Raw genomic sequence first — 17,365 nt, forward strand, 5'->3', positions numbered from 1 at the left:
TTATTTGGTTTGAGGTTAACTTTAATTTTCTAGGATTTAATACTCTGAATACTGATTTATCCTCGAATAATAAATGAATAGTGGGAGAGGCATTAAAATAAGAAAAAAGTTGGAAAAAAAACACATTTGATTTGATTTGGGATGTCAGTGACTGAAGACGGGTTTAAATTCAAGCCATGGGACAGTTGTAAAATAGTTATGAAATTATTCAAACCTGTATGGCAAGTTGAGCGCTGTGAAGGCAATTTTAGAGATTTTAAAGATTTACCTAAGGATGATGTAGTTAACGTCTAGTAATTTCTTCAGGTGCCCACGTTATCCTGCATTCTTATACCACTTCATTGCACACTGCAAGTCTGAGCATAAACTGAGCTCCGTTTTGCATTAGACCGTGATGCCTGCAGTGGTGTGAAAAAGTGTTTGCCCACTTCCCGATTTTCTTTTTTTTTTGTATGTTTATCACACTTAAATATTTCAGTTTGTTAACACAAGTAAACACAAAATGCACTTTCTAAAGGAAGGTGTTTATTAGTAAGGGGGGAAAAAATCCAAACTTACATGGCTTGGAAAGATGAGTTCAATTTCTCTAGCCGAACCCAGGCCTGATTACTGCCACACCTGTTCTCAATCAAGAAATCACTTAACTAGGACCTGCCTTACAAAGTAGAGAAGACCAAAAGATCCTCAAAATCCAGACGTCATGCCGCGATCCAAGGAAATTCAGGAACAAATGAGAAACAAAGTAACTGAGATCTCTCAGTCTGGAATAGGTTATAAAGCCATTTCTAAAGCTGTGGGACTCCAGTGAACCACAGTGAGAGCCATTATCCACAACTGGCAAAAACATGGACCAGTGAAGAAGCTTCCCCGGCAGACCAAAATGACCCCAAGAGTGCAGCAACGACTCATCCAAGATATCTCAACAGATCCCAAACCAACATTCAAAGAACTGCAGGCCTCACTTGTCTCAGTTAAGGTCAGTTTTCATGAATCCACAAAAAGAGAGACGCTGGGGAAAAAATGGCCTGCATGACAGATTTCCAAGACTAAACCACTGCTGAGCAAAAGGAACATAAAGGCTCATCTCAGTTTTGTCAGAAAACATTTTTATAATTTCCAGAACTTTTTTGGAAAAATACTCTGACGACACAAAAGTTTTTGGGAGGTGTGTTTCCCATTACATCTGGCGTAAAACTAAAACAGCATTTTCAAAAAGGAACATCATCAACATCATACTGACGGTAAAATACGGTGGTGGTAGTGTGATGAGCTGGGGCTGTTTTTCTGCCTCAGGACCTGGAAAACCATGAATTCTGCCGTCTACCAAAACATCCTGGAGGAGAATGTCCAGCATCTGTTGATGACCTCGAATTAAAGCGCACTTAGCTTCTGCAGCAGGACAATGATCCAAAACACACGAAAAAGTCCCTGGATGGCTTACAAAACTAAATGAAGACTTTGGAGTGGCTTAGTGAAAGTCCTGGCCTGAATCCGACTGAGATGCTGTGGCAACACCACAGCATCTCAAGTGGAAACCCTCCACTGTGGCTGAGTGGGGCAAAATTCCTCCACAGAGCTGTAAAAGGCTCATTGCCAGTTATCGCAAATGCTTGATTAAAGCTGTTGCTGTTCAGGCTGGAACAACCAGTTATCAGGTTAGGAGAGGGCAATGACTTATTCACACTGGGCCATGTAGGTTTGCCCCCCCCTTCATAATAAACACTTTCATTTAGAAACTGCGTTGTGTTTACTCGCATTATCTTTTTCTAATATGTAAATGTGTTTGATGATCTGAAAAGTATGACAAATACTTCCCCAAAAAAAGTAAATCAAGAAGGGGGCAAACACTTCTTCACACCACTGCACAGTAAGATACTGTAATATGTGTAAACAGTAAATTACTGTAAATGCCAAAGGAGTGTGGGAAAGTACCTGCTCACTACTGTGATTCCATTCACCGTGGTAACCTGGCTGAGAAAAAATGGCCAATGAGAGAGAAGATTTCTTTTAAAATACTAAAAGGTTGGTATAAAGTATTATTGTTATTCATTTACATGTATCTGAGACATTTGTAAGTGCCCTGTCCTCTGACTTGTTTTGTTGCCCTCTGCCTTGCAGTCTGTGACTATAAAGTAAGCAGGGAGAAAAAAAAGTTTTCATGTGGTATTTTGATTAGATTTTTTTCCTCTCAGGGTTGTGGTAGAGAGGGTTTCACAACATCTGATTTTTTTTTAATTACTGTAAATGAAAAATACAGTATGTTACTGAAAATACTTTTTACAGTAAGTTACTGACATCCAGCTGCCTGTAAGTTAGGAAATTACTTTAACATTTATAGCAACCCTTGGTAATTTTTTAGTTATTTAATTTTTTTAATTTTTAAATTAACAACCATTTAGAAAAATGACGTTGGTTGTATTATAAATCTTTTACAGTGGAAATGAACACAAGCTTTAAGAGCTAAAGTGTTACTTCTTTGGGATATGATGGAAACATTTTTAAAATTATAACAGTTTTTATCGTCCTAGCATTGCATTAGTTTGACTAGTTTTTTGACTAGTCCTGTTGTTAAAATCACGCTAATGTATGAAGACATGTAGACATTGCACACCAACATATCTGGTGCTGTATTAACACGTGGTAACACTGTTGTATTATGCTGTGAGTTTGTACTGCTGTAGTAATCTCAGTGCCACGTCTTACTAAAAATAAATAAATAAAAACTAACTAGATTCATATGGATGGCAGATAGTTTATTAAGATGAAAATACACAGTATTTTACAAGACATTCGTGTCTTCATTTACACTAACTGTTTTCTGGCTTATTTCCCTCTTCAGATACTGGAAAAATCAACACATGTACACAAACACATATAAATTCAATTCATTCAGTCCACCCCACCCCAAGTGAATGTCCCACCCACCCTGCCTCACACTGCAGCGACTGTACACCCCAAAGACATCACATATTGCATTAAATTATATATATATATTTTTTAAAAACGTTTAGTAAAAAAAGCAAAGTTTTTGAAAAACTGACAACAACGATTAACATATTTACAGTTACAAACAAAAAAAACAACCTCTCCGCCTCCGTCTGGGTACATCCCAAAATACCACTGACAAGCCTCAATGTTGACAATCCTCTTATAAAGATTACAAATAATCTACAGAGCAAGTGTTTTTGTGTTGCACCATTTTACCTCACTGTTGCTCTTTAACAGACACCCACACAGGGCATGAAGCGTGAGAACAGACCGAGCTTACACCACAGTGGTGCCGAGAGTTCACGGAGTTTGGCGTCGACTCTTCAGCGCCTGATTGTGCCGCGCATATCCTCGTAAACATCGTTGACCGGGACTTGTCTTTTTTTCACTGTGCTGCGCAAGGGCTTGGTCTGGGAGGAAAAAGACAATGCCGACTGTTATTTGCAGGTCACGTTAAGCGATTTGATTATTATTCGCTGAATTTTGTGAAGCTTGTTGTTGCTGAGATTTCAGTCTCTCTTCATCTTTGTAACAATACAATTTCTAAAGAGGAATTGTATGATTATACGACTAATGATGTTTTAACATTTACACACAAACACAGATGCTGTCACATCAAAGCACATACCTTGATGATGATCCATATGAGGAAGACCGTGAGGACGACAATGAGCACAGCAGCACAGATGACCACAGAGACCAGGACCAGGTCACCCTGGGACTGCCCAGTGCACACAGGACTTGGTGCTGGTCCGCTTTCTAGAAATTATATTCATATGTTATTAAATTGTTTTTAGTGTAAAGTTGTAAATATTTCTGTTTCATTAGGATTTTTCCCTCCATCTGTATTTTTTCATTCTGACATCACAAATTTAAAAAAAAAATAATTCAGAGAAATCAAATTTAGAGCCACACAAAAGCAGAAACGCTCCATTTCTGTAACACCAGTCTGTTTAAAAATGAAACACTTTCTGCCTCTAATATAAATAACAATAAATATAAACAGTCTGATATTGATTGATCACATGAGTGATTAGTTCTACATCTTCCTCTACAATACTTTGGTGGATTTTGTTGTAAAGCACATGTTGAACTCTTACATGGTTTTTGTATAACATAAATGTCCAGTGGAAAACTTTCAGCTCTATATAAGCTCTAAATAAATTGTTCAGACTCACCTGTCACCACCAGCAGCACAGACCCATTGCCTCTTGAGGTTTTGAGCTCATAGTTGCTGCTCATTTTGTACACGCACCAGTACGGTCCTGTATCATCCAGGGTCAGGTTTTTGAGGAGAATATCCACATTGGGGACTTGCCCATGAAACTGAAGTCTGTCAGTAAATTTTTGGTTAATAGTAGATTTTTTTGAATCTGTCAAATAAAAAATGTCCTCCTCCTCATTGAGGCCTCTCTTCAAATACAGCATCTCCTGATTGGAAGCACTTTTGCACTGGATGGTGACTTGCTTTCCAACTTTTATCCGTATCACCTCATAACCATCTGCATAAAAAAAGACAATACTTACAATCATATCTCACAATACAGTTTGGTCAACATGAATGAACTCTTCCTCCTTACATCATTTACTGTAACACACCTGTCTCAGCCTTACCTGCAGCAGTCCTAGCTGTGCCATAGAGGCAAAGGATGAGAATGAAGAGGCAGACAGCAGACATGCTGACAGTCAGTGTCACTGAAGGCTCAGTCAAAGTCTAACTATTCAACAGGAAATGTGTGCATGTTTTTACCACAGCGCCTGACACACTTCTTGAAAGCAACACGTAACGTAGTGGTAACAGTGAGTGACAATGAAAATATAAGCACCGTGCATTCATTATCACTGGCAGAGCATTAAAGCCACCTTTAATCTGAGGTCAAACCAATTTAGCATTTTAAACTTCTCTGGTTTTCAGGCGGGGTATTGTCACTGCTTCATATGTTTTAGGAGCTTGCAGTTGCTCAAAGGGGGGAAAGATGCAACAGGACAAAGACACCTGACAAACAAATACATTAATATGCTTTTCTGCAAAAATAAAGAGCTTTTATTTAATGATAAAATTCCTCAGCTCCTCGGGTCACTATAAATGTGTGTGATCTGAATGAAAACGAAACTGTTCTACATCAAACATTTCTTAAGTATTGTCTCTGGGTGATATAGACTATGTATGTTTATGCAGTGTGCACAAATCGTGTCAAAGTAGGCCAGGAGATTGTCAACAGAGGCTGGAGGGCCATTTTTAGAACACTTACATCGCCCCCTAGCAGCAGAAAAACAGATATTTGGTGTTAACCACAGACTACTGCAGACTGATGTTTATCTTGCGAAGTTTTCACAGCCCTCTGAGTACTTAGCAGGAACTAAGCTCACTGCACAATTCAGCAGCTCATCAAGCCACCTTTTAAAACACTAACTTGAATTAATTGTTTCCTGTATGACTGTATCAGTATTGCACATTGTTGTGGAGGGATTTTGGCCCACTGGTTTTTGCAGTGTAGCTTCAGTTCACTGAGGTTTGTAGACATTTGTTTATGTACAGCAGTCTGAATTTCCCACTAAGCATTTTGATAAGCTTGAGGTCTGAACTCTTACTGGCTCATTCCAGTAGCACTGTTTTCTTTTTAAGTCATTCTGCTTTACATTCTTCCTACTGCATGATATCATTTCAGACGAGCCTTAACAGTCAGACACATGGCCTCACATTTGACTCTAGAATACTTTAGTATACAGAAGAGTTCATGGTTGACTCAGAACAACCAAACCCAAGTCATCACCCCTTCAACAACATGCTTTGTTAAAGATGCAACTTTGCAAACCTGAGCCATGCTGTCACGTTCATTTTACATAGAAGAGACCCTGGCAACCATTTAACACAGGTCATGCTACTGTTAGTGCTTGCTTTCTTTGCAGTTTCTCTGAGCATTGCACAGTCTGACCTTGAGATGAATTCATTGGGAAATCCACTCCAGGAAAAACAATTAATGTGTGCTTCAGATTTCACTAGTGCTTGCCTGGTGGAAGCATCCTCTTTCATCAGTCTGTCATAAACTCCCTGCCTGCTTGCAATCAGCCTTTACTTTACTACCATCTTGTGGCTGCAGTTGCTATAGTCACAGGAAGCAGGCTTGTCTTTGACCCTACTGAGATCCACAGGGCGTCCCGTCAACAAAGGCTTAAGCTTTTCAAGCTGAGATGCAAGCAGGTTTTTTTCTGCTTGCTTTGCACGTGCACATTGTGGATCAACCTCTGGTCCTTGATGGGAGACAAGTAGCTGCTGGCTCTGACTTCACAGCCTAAAGGGGAGTGTCACAGTTAGTGCAAAAGACTCAAAAGCGCTACAAGACTTTAATTAAGACTTCTGTATTCATAACAAGTAAGAATTTATTGCTAATATTACATAATAATATTATCAAAATATTACCAAAGCTGCTGTCCAAACAGTGGTTTTCAAGTCTTTTTCTTTTTGTCAGTTTAAGGCCGATTACCACAGGGTGGTATGACAGGTAAGATTGACTGTTCTCACGGGTTGCTGGCACATGTTCACTGAGGTTACTTTCATGGGTGTATTCCCAGATGTATTTACTGGGAATGCTTTTCTTCTGCTACTCAGGCTCCAGATACAGACAAAGTCTCTCCAAATCCACATGTGATTATGTCTTCGTGAGTGCAAAAGCAAGAACAAGTGATTAAAACGAGTCTGAAAGCTGAACTTTTACGAGCCATGGAGACAACCCTGTTAAAACCTCTGCAAAAACTTCCACCCAGATAGAAATCCACAAATGTTTCTTTTGTTTAATAAGCAGGGAGATTTAAGAACTGCACACATTCATATCCACGGATGACTTCATGGGTATCATAAAGAATGAGTTAATGGTAAAAACGCCACTGCAATTATTTTTGTCCCTCAAGTCTGCTTTGGTCAGGTTTCCCCTGCGTCTTTGTTTGAATTCCTGATAAACGACTTTAAACAAAAATAACAAGAATTTCATGTTTTATTAGAAAAGCAAGCAACTTTAAAAGACAGGGACTGACTCTAAAAGAAAAAAGAAATACATCTCAACAATGAAACAGATTCGTGAACAACACAGGGTCAGATACATAATTAAATCAAATGTCCATCTGAACAGGAACATCTTTGGCTGTTTTGTGTTTTTTTAAAGTTACCTCTAAATCATAAAAACCAAGCTAAGTTTTTCTTTTCTTTTCTTTTCTTTCCTTTTCTTTTCTTTTTTGAGCCACTACCCCAAAAGGCCCAATCTCGATCTGTCCTAAAATGAGTCCTTGTGTTTCCTTACTGAACTTATGCATAAACTTTATGCCTTCAGTATGTATCTACAATGTAGAAAGTAGTAAAATAAAGAAAATACATTGAATGAGAAAGTGTATCTAAAGTTGGTTTGGTTTCTGGATTATTTAAGATCTCAGACGTTTTCAGCGCATCATGACACGAGTGGTGCACACGGGGACTGACACAACCAAGTGGTTTCTTGAGTAATGATTTCAACATGTGGCAAACCCCTGACTTTCTCTGTCTATGTGTGGTTTGGATCACATAATTATTATCACTGGTTTTCGTTTCTACTAGACATGGACCAGCGAACTTGGCTTGCAAGCTGGATCCTACCATAGATAACAACACCAACACTTTCTCTCCAGGCTGGACACTTCTGTTACAGTTTTTTTTGTTTTCATCATAATGAGCCTTTATCTTAGTCTGTGCATGCGTCATATTTTCCTGTGCTAACTGACATGCAAAGTGGAGTCTCTCGCGAAGACTGCTAACCTAATCGAGAGGAAGTTAAGGAAAGTTATTCCTTGGTCAGAATTTTGGGAGCCCAAAGGTAGAAAACAACTTAATCAGGTCCTTTATAACAGTTTTGGCTTGTAGTGTACATAATGGGACAGCTTTTGGGAATCTTTTCACTGAGCACCTAGCCATAAATGTTTGAACAATATCAACAACATCATCAAATTTACACGATCGCTCAAGAGTAACCACACAAATAGGGAACACACTTGACACAGGGAAAACTCTCCCACCAGCCGAGTCATTTCCCAGAATAAATGAGACTCCTTTAATCAGTAACTGGTAGGTCACGATGACCTTCACTCTATTGCTATGGGTGAATCTCATACCAATACGTCTGAGTTACAAGCAGTTTTATCCAACAATGGCAGGACAGTGTGCAACATAAATGACTGATGCACACCTGTCAGACCTGTTGAATAGAGAAATCACCTAAACAAAAGCTGTCTGACAAAGTGAGATAGGCTCAAAGATTGAAAAAATCAACACATCATGCCACAATCTAAAGAAACAAATGAGACACAAAGAGACTAATGTCTATCAGCCTGGAACGGGTTCCAAAGCCATTTCTAAGGTTCTGGACTCCAGAGAACTACGGTGAGAGCCATTATGCACAAATGGGAAAGACCTGGAACAGCAGTGCATCGTCCCAGGAGTGGTCAACCTACTAAGATTATTCCTCACTGGGCTCAGTTAGGTCAGAGTTCACAATTCAACAATAAGAAAGAGACTGGGCAAAAATGGCATCTACTGGAGGATTCCAAAGAGAGAACCACCGCTGAGCAAAAACATCAAAGGTTCGTCTCATCTTTGCCAAAAAACCATCTTGTTGATCCCCAAGACTTTTGGATATTCTGTGGACTGACGCTATTTGAACGTTTTGCATCTTGTTACATCCGGTGTCAAATTAACAGCATTTCATAAAAGGGACATCTTGCCACCAGTCAAACATGGTGGTGGTAGTGTGATGGTCTGACGCTGCTTTGCTGCTTCAGGATCTCAGTAAGTTGCTGTAATTGATGAAACCATAAATTCTGCTCTCTGCCTGAAAAGATTATTTCTGGCTATCAGTTTTAAAAAGAACAAAACAAAAAGGTTTTGGCATGGCTTAATCAAAATCTGGACTTAAATTAGATTGAGATGTTTTGGCATGATCAGCCAGGACCTTCATAACCAAAAATCATTTCAACGTGGCTGAATTAAAACAATTCCTGCACAATACGGTTACTGTCACATATTTCAGGTTGGTTTGGATGGATTTTTTCCTTTAATTAAATAGATCATCATTGAAAAACTGCATTAAATGTTTGTCTTTGTCTATTACTAAAATTTATTTGAGGATCTTAAATAACATACGTGTGAGAAATATGCATAAACCTAAGAAACCAGGAAGTGGGCATACATTTTCACAGTATTGCAGACCACAAAAAACCCAAAAAAACCCAGAGGTGCTCATTCTTTTTAACGCTGGTCTGTTTAATGCTTGTAGACTTGCTGAAATGAAACTCATTAGATGAAACACAGTGACATCCTCTACAATACTTATATTTTCTTGTAAGCCCCTGTGTTGAAATCCTACTTGGTTTTTGGACAAAGAAAAGGTCTGGGGGAATATGTTCAGCTCAAAAGGTCTCTCTAGAAGAATAAATGAACGAATGAGGCTCCCCTGTCACCACGAGGAGCACAGACCCTGAGCTTCTTGTGGTTTTAACTGCATAGTTCCTCTCAGTTATTTTGTACACGCACCTGCACAGTCCTGTATCTTTTAGGGTCATCTTTTTTTTGATGGGGAATTTCCCATGAAGCTGGAGTCTTTCAGTAAATTTTTGGTTAATTGCAGATTTTTGTGTAAATCAGTGAAAAAATGTCCTCTTCCTCATTGAAGCCTCTCTGTGAAGGCTCTGCGCTGGCAGACCTTCACAGAGAGGAGGAGGGACCAAACGCAGACACTTAGAACAAATTATAATTTAACAAGAGGTGAGCCTTTATTTGTGGCTGGGGAAAAGGTACAAAACAAAAGGCAGATGGAAAAATGTGGATTCATTGTAACTTTCTGTCAAGTAGTCACACTGTTCTGATGGCAAAGGCAATAATGGAGGAGCTACTCATTACTGAGTTCAGATCTCAGATATGTGAAGTCCACAGAAAATCGAATTCCTCAAAGAAAAACCACTTTTGGTTTCACTGCTTTTTTCACAAAGCACATCACGTTGCAAAACCAGACACTGACTTTAGCTGTAGTCAAAATATACGCAAGTGACAATAAATATCTTTAACTCCAACTTCCAGGTCAGACACTTCAAATTACAAATGTATGTGATGCACATGGACACAGATTATGTCTCATTACACCTCTAAAATATTATCATTGGGTTATTCAGACCATGTTTAGAAAGTCTACAAATCATGCTGGTAGGATGACAGTAGTTCAGTGTCTGAGTCTCCATTTGGGTCAGATTTGATTTCTTGGTTTAAAAAAAAGCAACCAGATTACATTTTATTCAATTAAATATTTATTTTCCATAAACCACAATTATTCAACTTACATAGTTTCCCCTCATTATTTCCCCCCACTCACAGTTGCTCTGAGCCCAACAGAGGGACCCAGGCCACAATCTGAAAACCGCTGATTTACAAAATTAATTATCCACAATCATTTATATGTAAAAAAAAAACATGAAATTCAAACCGTGAAAGTGACATGAATTTAAACATGTTCATGTCAGTTCAATAATTAAAAAAAGAAAACAATATTTGAGCTTAACTGTGATGGAGTTATATATCATCTATTTTCATACAAAGCATTTCTAAATATTCTGCAGCGTCAGTGCCAGTGGTTCTTTTGTTGTACTTTTACGTTCTAATTCACTGTTACCCATCTTTCTCTGAGACACATACAAGCACCGAGGAGTGAAAATAGACTGAGTTACCACAAAGCTTGATCTTCAGCACTCTGGTGCAGAGTTTAAATGGTCTCATCTCGTCTTCTTCTTGCTTTGTTGTGCAAGCGGTTGTTCTGGAAGAAAAACATATAGTGAATTGTGGGGCTGTTGTACATTATTATACTATGATTATTAATATAGCCACCAATGGTCTGTGCAAGCTCTGTTTGCTGAGGTTCTCTCTTTTCCTCTTTTTTTGTCATTAGTCTATCTTCCTAAAAGATAATGTCTGGCCAGCAAATTTTTATACATTTGGTGGTCAGACATGTTGTAAAATTGGGCAATGCAAAAAAAGAAAAGAAAAGAAAGAAAAAAATCAGCTTTAATATGAAATTTGTTTCTGGCATATTGCTGGTCCAGCTGTACAGTCATTTATTGTAATACGTTATTATTCTATTACAGTGATGTGTGGTTCTACTTCTGTGGTTTTAGACATGCTTATACCTTGATGACGATCCAGATGAGAGAGGCGATGAGGATGACAATCAGCACACCAGCACAGATCACCACATAGACCAGGACCATGGGCGTGTCACCCTGTGATTGGTCACACTTAGGCACTGTAGGTGAAGGTCTGTTTTCTAGAAAATATATTTAGATATTACTTCAGTGTTTTTATTGTGAAGTTGCAATTAAGTCTGTCTGTAAAATATCTGTCCACTTCTATTTTTATGTTCCTACGAATACAGCAAATACATTTTGACAGCACTGCCGGCCACACAAAAGAAGAAGTGCTCAGTTTCTGTAAAACAATTTAAGAACATGTGTGAACTTACTGACTCACTCACTTGGTGGATTGTTGCACATATTGTACTCCTGCACAGCTTTTGAATAAAACAAACAAACAAACAAAAAACACTCAGACTCACCTGTCACCACCAGCAGCACAGACCCATTGCCTCTTGAGGTTTTGAGCTCATAGTTGCTGCTCACTTTGTACACGCACCAGTACGGTCCTGTATCATCCAGGGTCAAGTTTTTGAGGAGAATATCCACATTGGGGACTTGCCCATGAAACTGAAGTCTGTCAGTAAATTTTTGGTTAATAGTAGATTTTTTTGAATCTGTCAAATAAAAAATGTCCTCCTCCTCATTGAGGCCTCTCTTCAAATACAGCATCTCCTGATTGGAAGCACTTTTGCACTGGATGGTGACTTGCTTTCCAACTTTTATCCGTATCACCTCATAACCATCTGCATAAAAAAAGACAATACTTACAATCATATCTCACAATACAGTTTGGTCAGCATGAATGAACTCTTCCTCCTTACATCATTAACTGTAACACACCTGTCTCAGCCTTACCTGCAGCAGTCCTAGCTGTGCCATAGAGGCAAAGGATGAGAATGAAGAGGCAGACAGCAGACATGCTGACAGTCAGTGTCACTGAAGGCTCAGTCAAAGTCTAACTATTCAACAGGAAATGTGTGCATGTTTTTACCACAGCGCCTGACATCATTTCTAAAAATACTTTTCATACACAAGTGTTTGTGGGTAGATTTGTTACATATGTTGTCAGTGGCAGGTCATTAAAATAAGACTGAAGATCCGATTGGTTACACTAGAAGTGAAAGTGGATGTTAGGCTGTCTGTGCTTTTCTTTTGTGCTTTTTACTTGTTAATTTTTTAGAGATTTGGGACATTTTTTAGAGTTTGGAGTAAAGCAAAAGGCCAAAAAAGGAGAAACAGTGTCATGTAGTGATAGAAGCACAAAACAGGTTTCATGCCATTCTTTCAGTTTTCACACAAGGAAAGCAGTTCACTGGCTCAACACAGCTCTACCCAAAGAAAGGCATTAGGCAACTCTTGAGTAAAAGTCAGTCTTACCTGCTCTGCTTGGGGCTCCAAAAGAGAGACAGAGGAGGGTTATCAGCTGTAACCAAACGACAGACATGTTGACACTGATAGTTATGTTTCACACAAAATCTAATTCCTTAAAGAAAAACTGCTTTTGGTTTCACTGCACGTGACATTGTGAATCAGATATTAACTGGTTTCGCAAGTAAGCAAGAAAAAACAGACCAACTGATGGTTTTTTTCAATGTGTTAAATTGTGTTATACTGAATTGCTCATACCTCATATTTGACATACATGAACACAGACCATGTTTCATTAAAGCTCTGAAAAATATCATCATTGAGTTATTTATGGGGGTTTTATTTCTATAAATCATGCTGGAAGGAGTTTAGTGCCCACAGAGGAGCTTGTGCATCGCCCTCTAGTGGCACAAAAACTAACTTTGTTAACTTTGGCACAAGCAGTAATGCTGAATTAGAAGTCTTGCTTTCAAAATCTGAAAGTATTGTGCTAGCAAAGACCTGTTGATTCATCTGCTGTTCACTGAAATGGTCTCAGAGGATGGGTCGTTGTTAAGAAGTCATTTTTAAGAAAGTGAAACAGGGAGAAAAGGGTGACGTATGCCAAATTGCACAACAACTGGGCTGAAAATCTGCTTGAACAGGTCTTATGGATTAATGACTCCAAATTTGAGTGTACTGAGGTCAGGAGAGAAGTGCAACAGTGAGTGTTTTACAGTTATCTGTAAAAAACCGTCGAGGTTCTGTCTGGGCTGCATTTCAGCCAATGATGTTAGGGATTGATTGATCCAATCATGAACACATGAGATTTGTTTCATCATGCAGTACCACCTGGAAAGCATCTGATTGGCCTTCATTTTTCAGTATTCAAACTTGTTAGAATTATACAGTCTTGCCTGTTTGCCTTATTCATTCTATTTCAGTGTATGTTTGCACAGGTTTCAATGAATCACTGATTTCCCATTGTCCAAGCAAAATATAAAGAAATTAGTTTTCTATTAGCATTTTAGGTGAAATGTTGATAAGATCCTTTATTCTGGATTTATACGCACCAAATGTATGTTTTACAAATCATTCATTTAAAGAAAAAACAGACAAACATTACTCAGTCATAATTTGAAGACATGCTTGTAGTAGGTTTAATATTTTTGAAGTTGGTTAAATGTTTATTGTCACACGCAACAACAAAAATGATTTAAAAAGAATGTTTTGAACATCCTGACTGTCTTTGAAGTAACCGTGTCACGCTCACACTGTCAAACCTTTTTCAAAGGAACAGCAGATTATGTTCACTTTAATTCAGAAAATCGACAATGGCAAATTAATTATTTAAAAAGTGCTTTAAAGCCGACGTTTTTAACAAGCAACAAACAAGATCCTGCCGTTAAAATCCCCACAGGGGCCTCAGTGCAAACCACAACCACACTGGGAAAAAAATGGTTGTGCGTATGGGAGCTCGCCCATAGACCGTTAAATCACAGGGACCGGAGTATGAAGCAGCAAAAAGCGTTAAAAGAAAAAAATCTAACATAGATATTAAAACAGACATATCCAGCCACGTTTTTCAAGGACAGATGGAGAATCATCATTAAGTCCTGCTGCCAAGCCTGTCAGCCATCCCAGGGAGAGTGTAAGATATAAAAAGATGACCTCAAAAAGCACTGACCTGAGAGAACTGTAGGCTCAACCAGTCAATCAATAACTACAGAAAACAGTCCCTCCCCTTTTTGCTCTGTCTGTTTCTCCTCAGGGACGGGATAAAAAAAAAGGTCCCTGTCCACCCCATCACTCTTTTCTCCATCAGTTCCCTTCCTCCAGTCTCATCCAGTTAAGCAGGTTCAATCTGATTGGAAGCAGATGCTGCGAGCAGGGCTTTTATGTGGCCTTTGTGCCTGCGGAAACAGCCCTGCCCCATTTGCCTACCAGTGCTTCCTGTTTGTGCTCCTGGTGAGTGGGAGGTTTTTTGAATTTGCAAGATAATCAGGATGATTTATTTCTGTTCACAGCGACTGCACAAAGGCAGCTCAGCACCTTTAATCGGCTCTTCCATGTATAGTTTTGTGATAATCGCACAATCTTCCTTTAAGCAGCCTAGAAAGGTTGCTGAGTCAGGCCAGTATGACTGCACGGAGGTATTGATTGCCTGATTGTCACTCAGAGATGACTCACCTCATTTTCCCAATCTGCTTCCGTGCTCACGCAGCCTTTCGGATCCTCCCGAGACACAGGAAGGCCTCATCTGGACTGCACATGCTTTAATGGTCCTGTCAATACACTTAAGTTGCAAATGAGCAAGGATGCTGAAACATTCATCGCAGGCATCAGTTAAATAAGTTGGCATATGGCTGTGGGGGAGGAAAATGTAATCTCCCGTCTTTCTATAAAGATTAGTAGGATGATCGGGGGGGATAGAAAGGGGAGTCTGTTTCCAAAGCAGTTTTACTGATTAGCCGCTGACCAGGAGAAAAAAAGGGTGAACCACAACGCTGCAGTTTTTCTTTGCTATGACTCAAATAACGCAAACTCCAAATGAGTGTATTTCTAAAGGGTCTATGAAGTATGAGCACCTCTTGTTTGTAGAAGCAGGAATGTACAGGTAAGAAAATGCAGGAATCCTACATGAGAAAATCTGATAGAAGTATTAGTAAATATTATAATCTCAAAGCACCTGAAGAATTATTATTACATGTGTTGTTTTATCATTAGTATTTATGCACTAACACACTGCATTGTCACAATCTAACCCTCTGCAGCATGACTCAGTTTTATAAACTGTTAAACGTCACTGTCTATGCTTCAAAAGTCATTAGAAATATGTGGTGGAAGAAATATCTAAATGAGTGCACAGCACATTGAAAGACAGTGCTTGAATTGTGTCTTGTTACTTCCCACCGGTGGTCATATGTGCATCAGAAGTAAACTGTGGAAAACACCAAGGATCTGGGCTGATTCTGTGTGATAGGCTGTAATAAAAAGCACAGGACTTTCCCTGTGGATGTAGCACTTAGAGAAAACAAGCCTTCATTGAGTGCACTCCGGCATCCTGGCATTTCTCCAGGGCAGGAAGTTCTTTTCCTGATCTTGAGTGACCCGTGCATGCCTTTCTTGGCAGATGAGGGCTGAAACATACCTCTGTGCCACAGAACTCTACGAACAGCTCACGGTTTGGCTCTGAAGGAGCCAGCGTTGTCAGAAATGCTCGAAATAATCTTGATAACTTGTATTCGGGTCGTAGACCTGCGTAGATACGAGCGATTCACTAAAATGTTGTAGTCTGGTTAATCAGGTGGGCCCAGCAAACACACTAGCCTCAAATACTCTGGTGTGGTCGCCATAAACTTTAAAATGACCCATTTTTGTTGTCTGTTATGGCTGAAGCGTGCTCTGAAAGCCAGAAACTTCAAGTCAGTGAGTAAAGATCAGATTAATCGTGTCTGATCTGTACAGAAGGATCTGCCTTCTAGACCCCCACGGATTCATAGTAAGAGGCTTAGAAAGAGTCATCGAGTCCACAACAGACCACCATTCAATCAAGGCGGGCTGCTGTAATGTATCCTCCCGTATGTTTAGAAGGGATCATTACAGGTAGTGATGTTTCTAGCACCTCATGGCTCAGAATCATGGGTTCTATGTATGTGTGATTATAAATTCCCCTCTTGCACTGAGTGCTCCGATTACCACTGGGCTCACTGTTGCCTTCACCATCCACATCTCCTTGAGCTCTTCTCTCAGCTCTTGGTACTTTTCGAGCTTCTAATCGTCCTTTTTCTCTGATGTTGCTATCACTTGGTATCACCACATATACCATGACAGCTGTCTTCCTCGGCTTGTCTTCCACTTCTATGTCCAGGTGGTTAGCCATCACCACTTTGTCCATCTGGCTCTGTCATTCTTAACCACCCTAGGGCGCGTCTCCCATTTTGACCTCGGGACTTCCAGGCCATACGCAGTACAGATGTTTCTGTATACTATGCCGGCCTTTGCCTGCTAGCATCTTGCACCCTGCTGTGTTGTGCTGAATTGTCTCAGGGGCATCTTTACACAGCCTGCACCTGGGGTCTTGCTTGGTGTGATAGACCCCAGCCTCTATGGATCTTGTGCTCAGAGCTTGTTTCTGTGCTGCCGTGATTATTGCCTCTGTGCTGTCTTTCAGTCCAGCTTTGTCCAGCCATTGGAACGATTTCTGGATCTCAGTCACTGATGTATTTGACAGCACATACCGTGCATGGACGTGTCCTTACATGATGGTCCTTCTCCTTGCTCCGCTTCGGTCTCAGGTTTCTGCTGCCTTATCTATTCACTGAAAAAGTGGTCATCTTCCTCATGTCCTCATGGATGTTCGTTGTCTCGTCCTGGATGGTAGTTCTGACACTCACCAGTCCTCTGCCTCCTTTCCGCTTATCGTACAGTCACGGGCTGCTAGACTTTCATTAGTAGGCTGTGGTGTCTACAGCAGCCTGAACCGTTGATCAAAGGCAGGATGTATCCATGCATTCAACCTCTTAATGCCGATTTCTTCCCCTACCATTCAAATGCAGCAGACTCATCAGACCAGGCAACATTTTTGTGATCTTGTCCAAATATTATTGATATCATGCGAATTGTATCCTCAGTGGCACATAGAGTGATCTTCTGCTGCTGTAGCCTGCCTGCTTCAAGGTTGAGCTGCGTACTTTGGTCGTAATGAGTTGGGACCTTTTTTGGAGTTATTTCTTCCTTCTGGTCATCCTGAAACAGTCTGACATCTGGTACAAACAGTATTTTCACCCAGTGAACGGCTTTTAGATATTTGCATTAAAGCGCAGCTAAA

The 17,365-nt window shown here is 39.8% G+C and overlaps 2 protein-coding genes across 3 annotated transcripts; both read right to left on the reverse strand.

Annotated features, from left to right (window-relative positions):
- Nucleotides 1-2,754: 2,754 nt before the first annotated feature.
- Nucleotides 2,755-4,687, reverse strand: LOC146671501 (uncharacterized). The gene is made up of 4 exons (XM_085405183.1): nt 4,603-4,687; nt 4,167-4,490; nt 3,617-3,747; nt 2,755-3,398 (listed from the first exon to the last, which is right to left on the reverse strand). The coding sequence occupies exons 1-4, from the start codon at nt 4,664-4,666 to the stop codon at nt 3,312-3,314; spliced, it is 606 nt and encodes a 201-aa protein (XP_085261309.1). The 5' UTR covers nt 4,667-4,687; the 3' UTR covers nt 2,755-3,311.
- Nucleotides 4,688-10,353: 5,666 nt separating this feature from the next.
- LOC146671502 (polymeric immunoglobulin receptor-like) lies at nt 10,354-12,733 on the reverse strand. 2 transcript variants are annotated; one of them, XM_085405184.1, is made up of 4 exons: nt 12,565-12,733; nt 11,607-11,930; nt 11,182-11,318; nt 10,354-10,811 (listed from the first exon to the last, which is right to left on the reverse strand). In XM_085405184.1, the coding sequence occupies exons 1-4, from the start codon at nt 12,629-12,631 to the stop codon at nt 10,761-10,763; spliced, it is 579 nt and encodes a 192-aa protein (XP_085261310.1). In that variant the 5' UTR covers nt 12,632-12,733; the 3' UTR covers nt 10,354-10,760. The 2 variants fall into 2 exon arrangements, with proteins under 2 accessions (XP_085261310.1, XP_085261311.1); XM_085405185.1 differs by lacking the exon at nt 12,565-12,733 and adding an exon at nt 12,043-12,521.
- Between the last annotated feature and the right edge of the window lie 4,632 nt (nt 12,734-17,365).

This window comes from Rhamphochromis longiceps, linkage group LG4 (genome assembly GCF_057381845.1).
Source record: "Rhamphochromis longiceps isolate RC_006_pf linkage group LG4, R_longiceps_female_GT1.1, whole genome shotgun sequence".
Classification (NCBI taxonomy): domain Eukaryota; kingdom Metazoa; phylum Chordata; class Actinopteri; order Cichliformes; family Cichlidae; genus Rhamphochromis; species Rhamphochromis longiceps.

Bases quoted from the DNA above. Each gene is read 5' to 3' on its own strand.
- LOC146671501 (XM_085405183.1), bottom strand. From the start codon at position 4,666: ATGTCTGCTGTCTGCCTCTTCATTCTCATCCTTTGCCTCTATGGCACA. The intron at 4,491-4,602 runs GTAAGGCTGAGA...TTTTTTATGCAG, and splicing joins CACAGCTAGGACTGCTGCAG to ATGGTTATGAGGTGATACGG. The intron at 3,748-4,166 runs GTGAGTCTGAAC...TATAATTTCTAG, and splicing joins TGTGCTGCTGGTGGTGACAG to AAAGCGGACCAGCACCAAGT.
- LOC146671502 (XM_085405184.1), bottom strand. From the start codon at position 12,631: ATGTCTGTCGTTTGGTTACAGCTGATAACCCTCCTCTGTCTCTCTTTT. The intron at 11,931-12,564 runs GTAAGACTGACT...TTTTTTATGCAG, and splicing joins TGGAGCCCCAAGCAGAGCAG to ATGGTTATGAGGTGATACGG. The intron at 11,319-11,606 runs GTGAGTCTGAGT...TATATTTTCTAG, and splicing joins TGTGCTGCTGGTGGTGACAG to AAAACAGACCTTCACCTACA.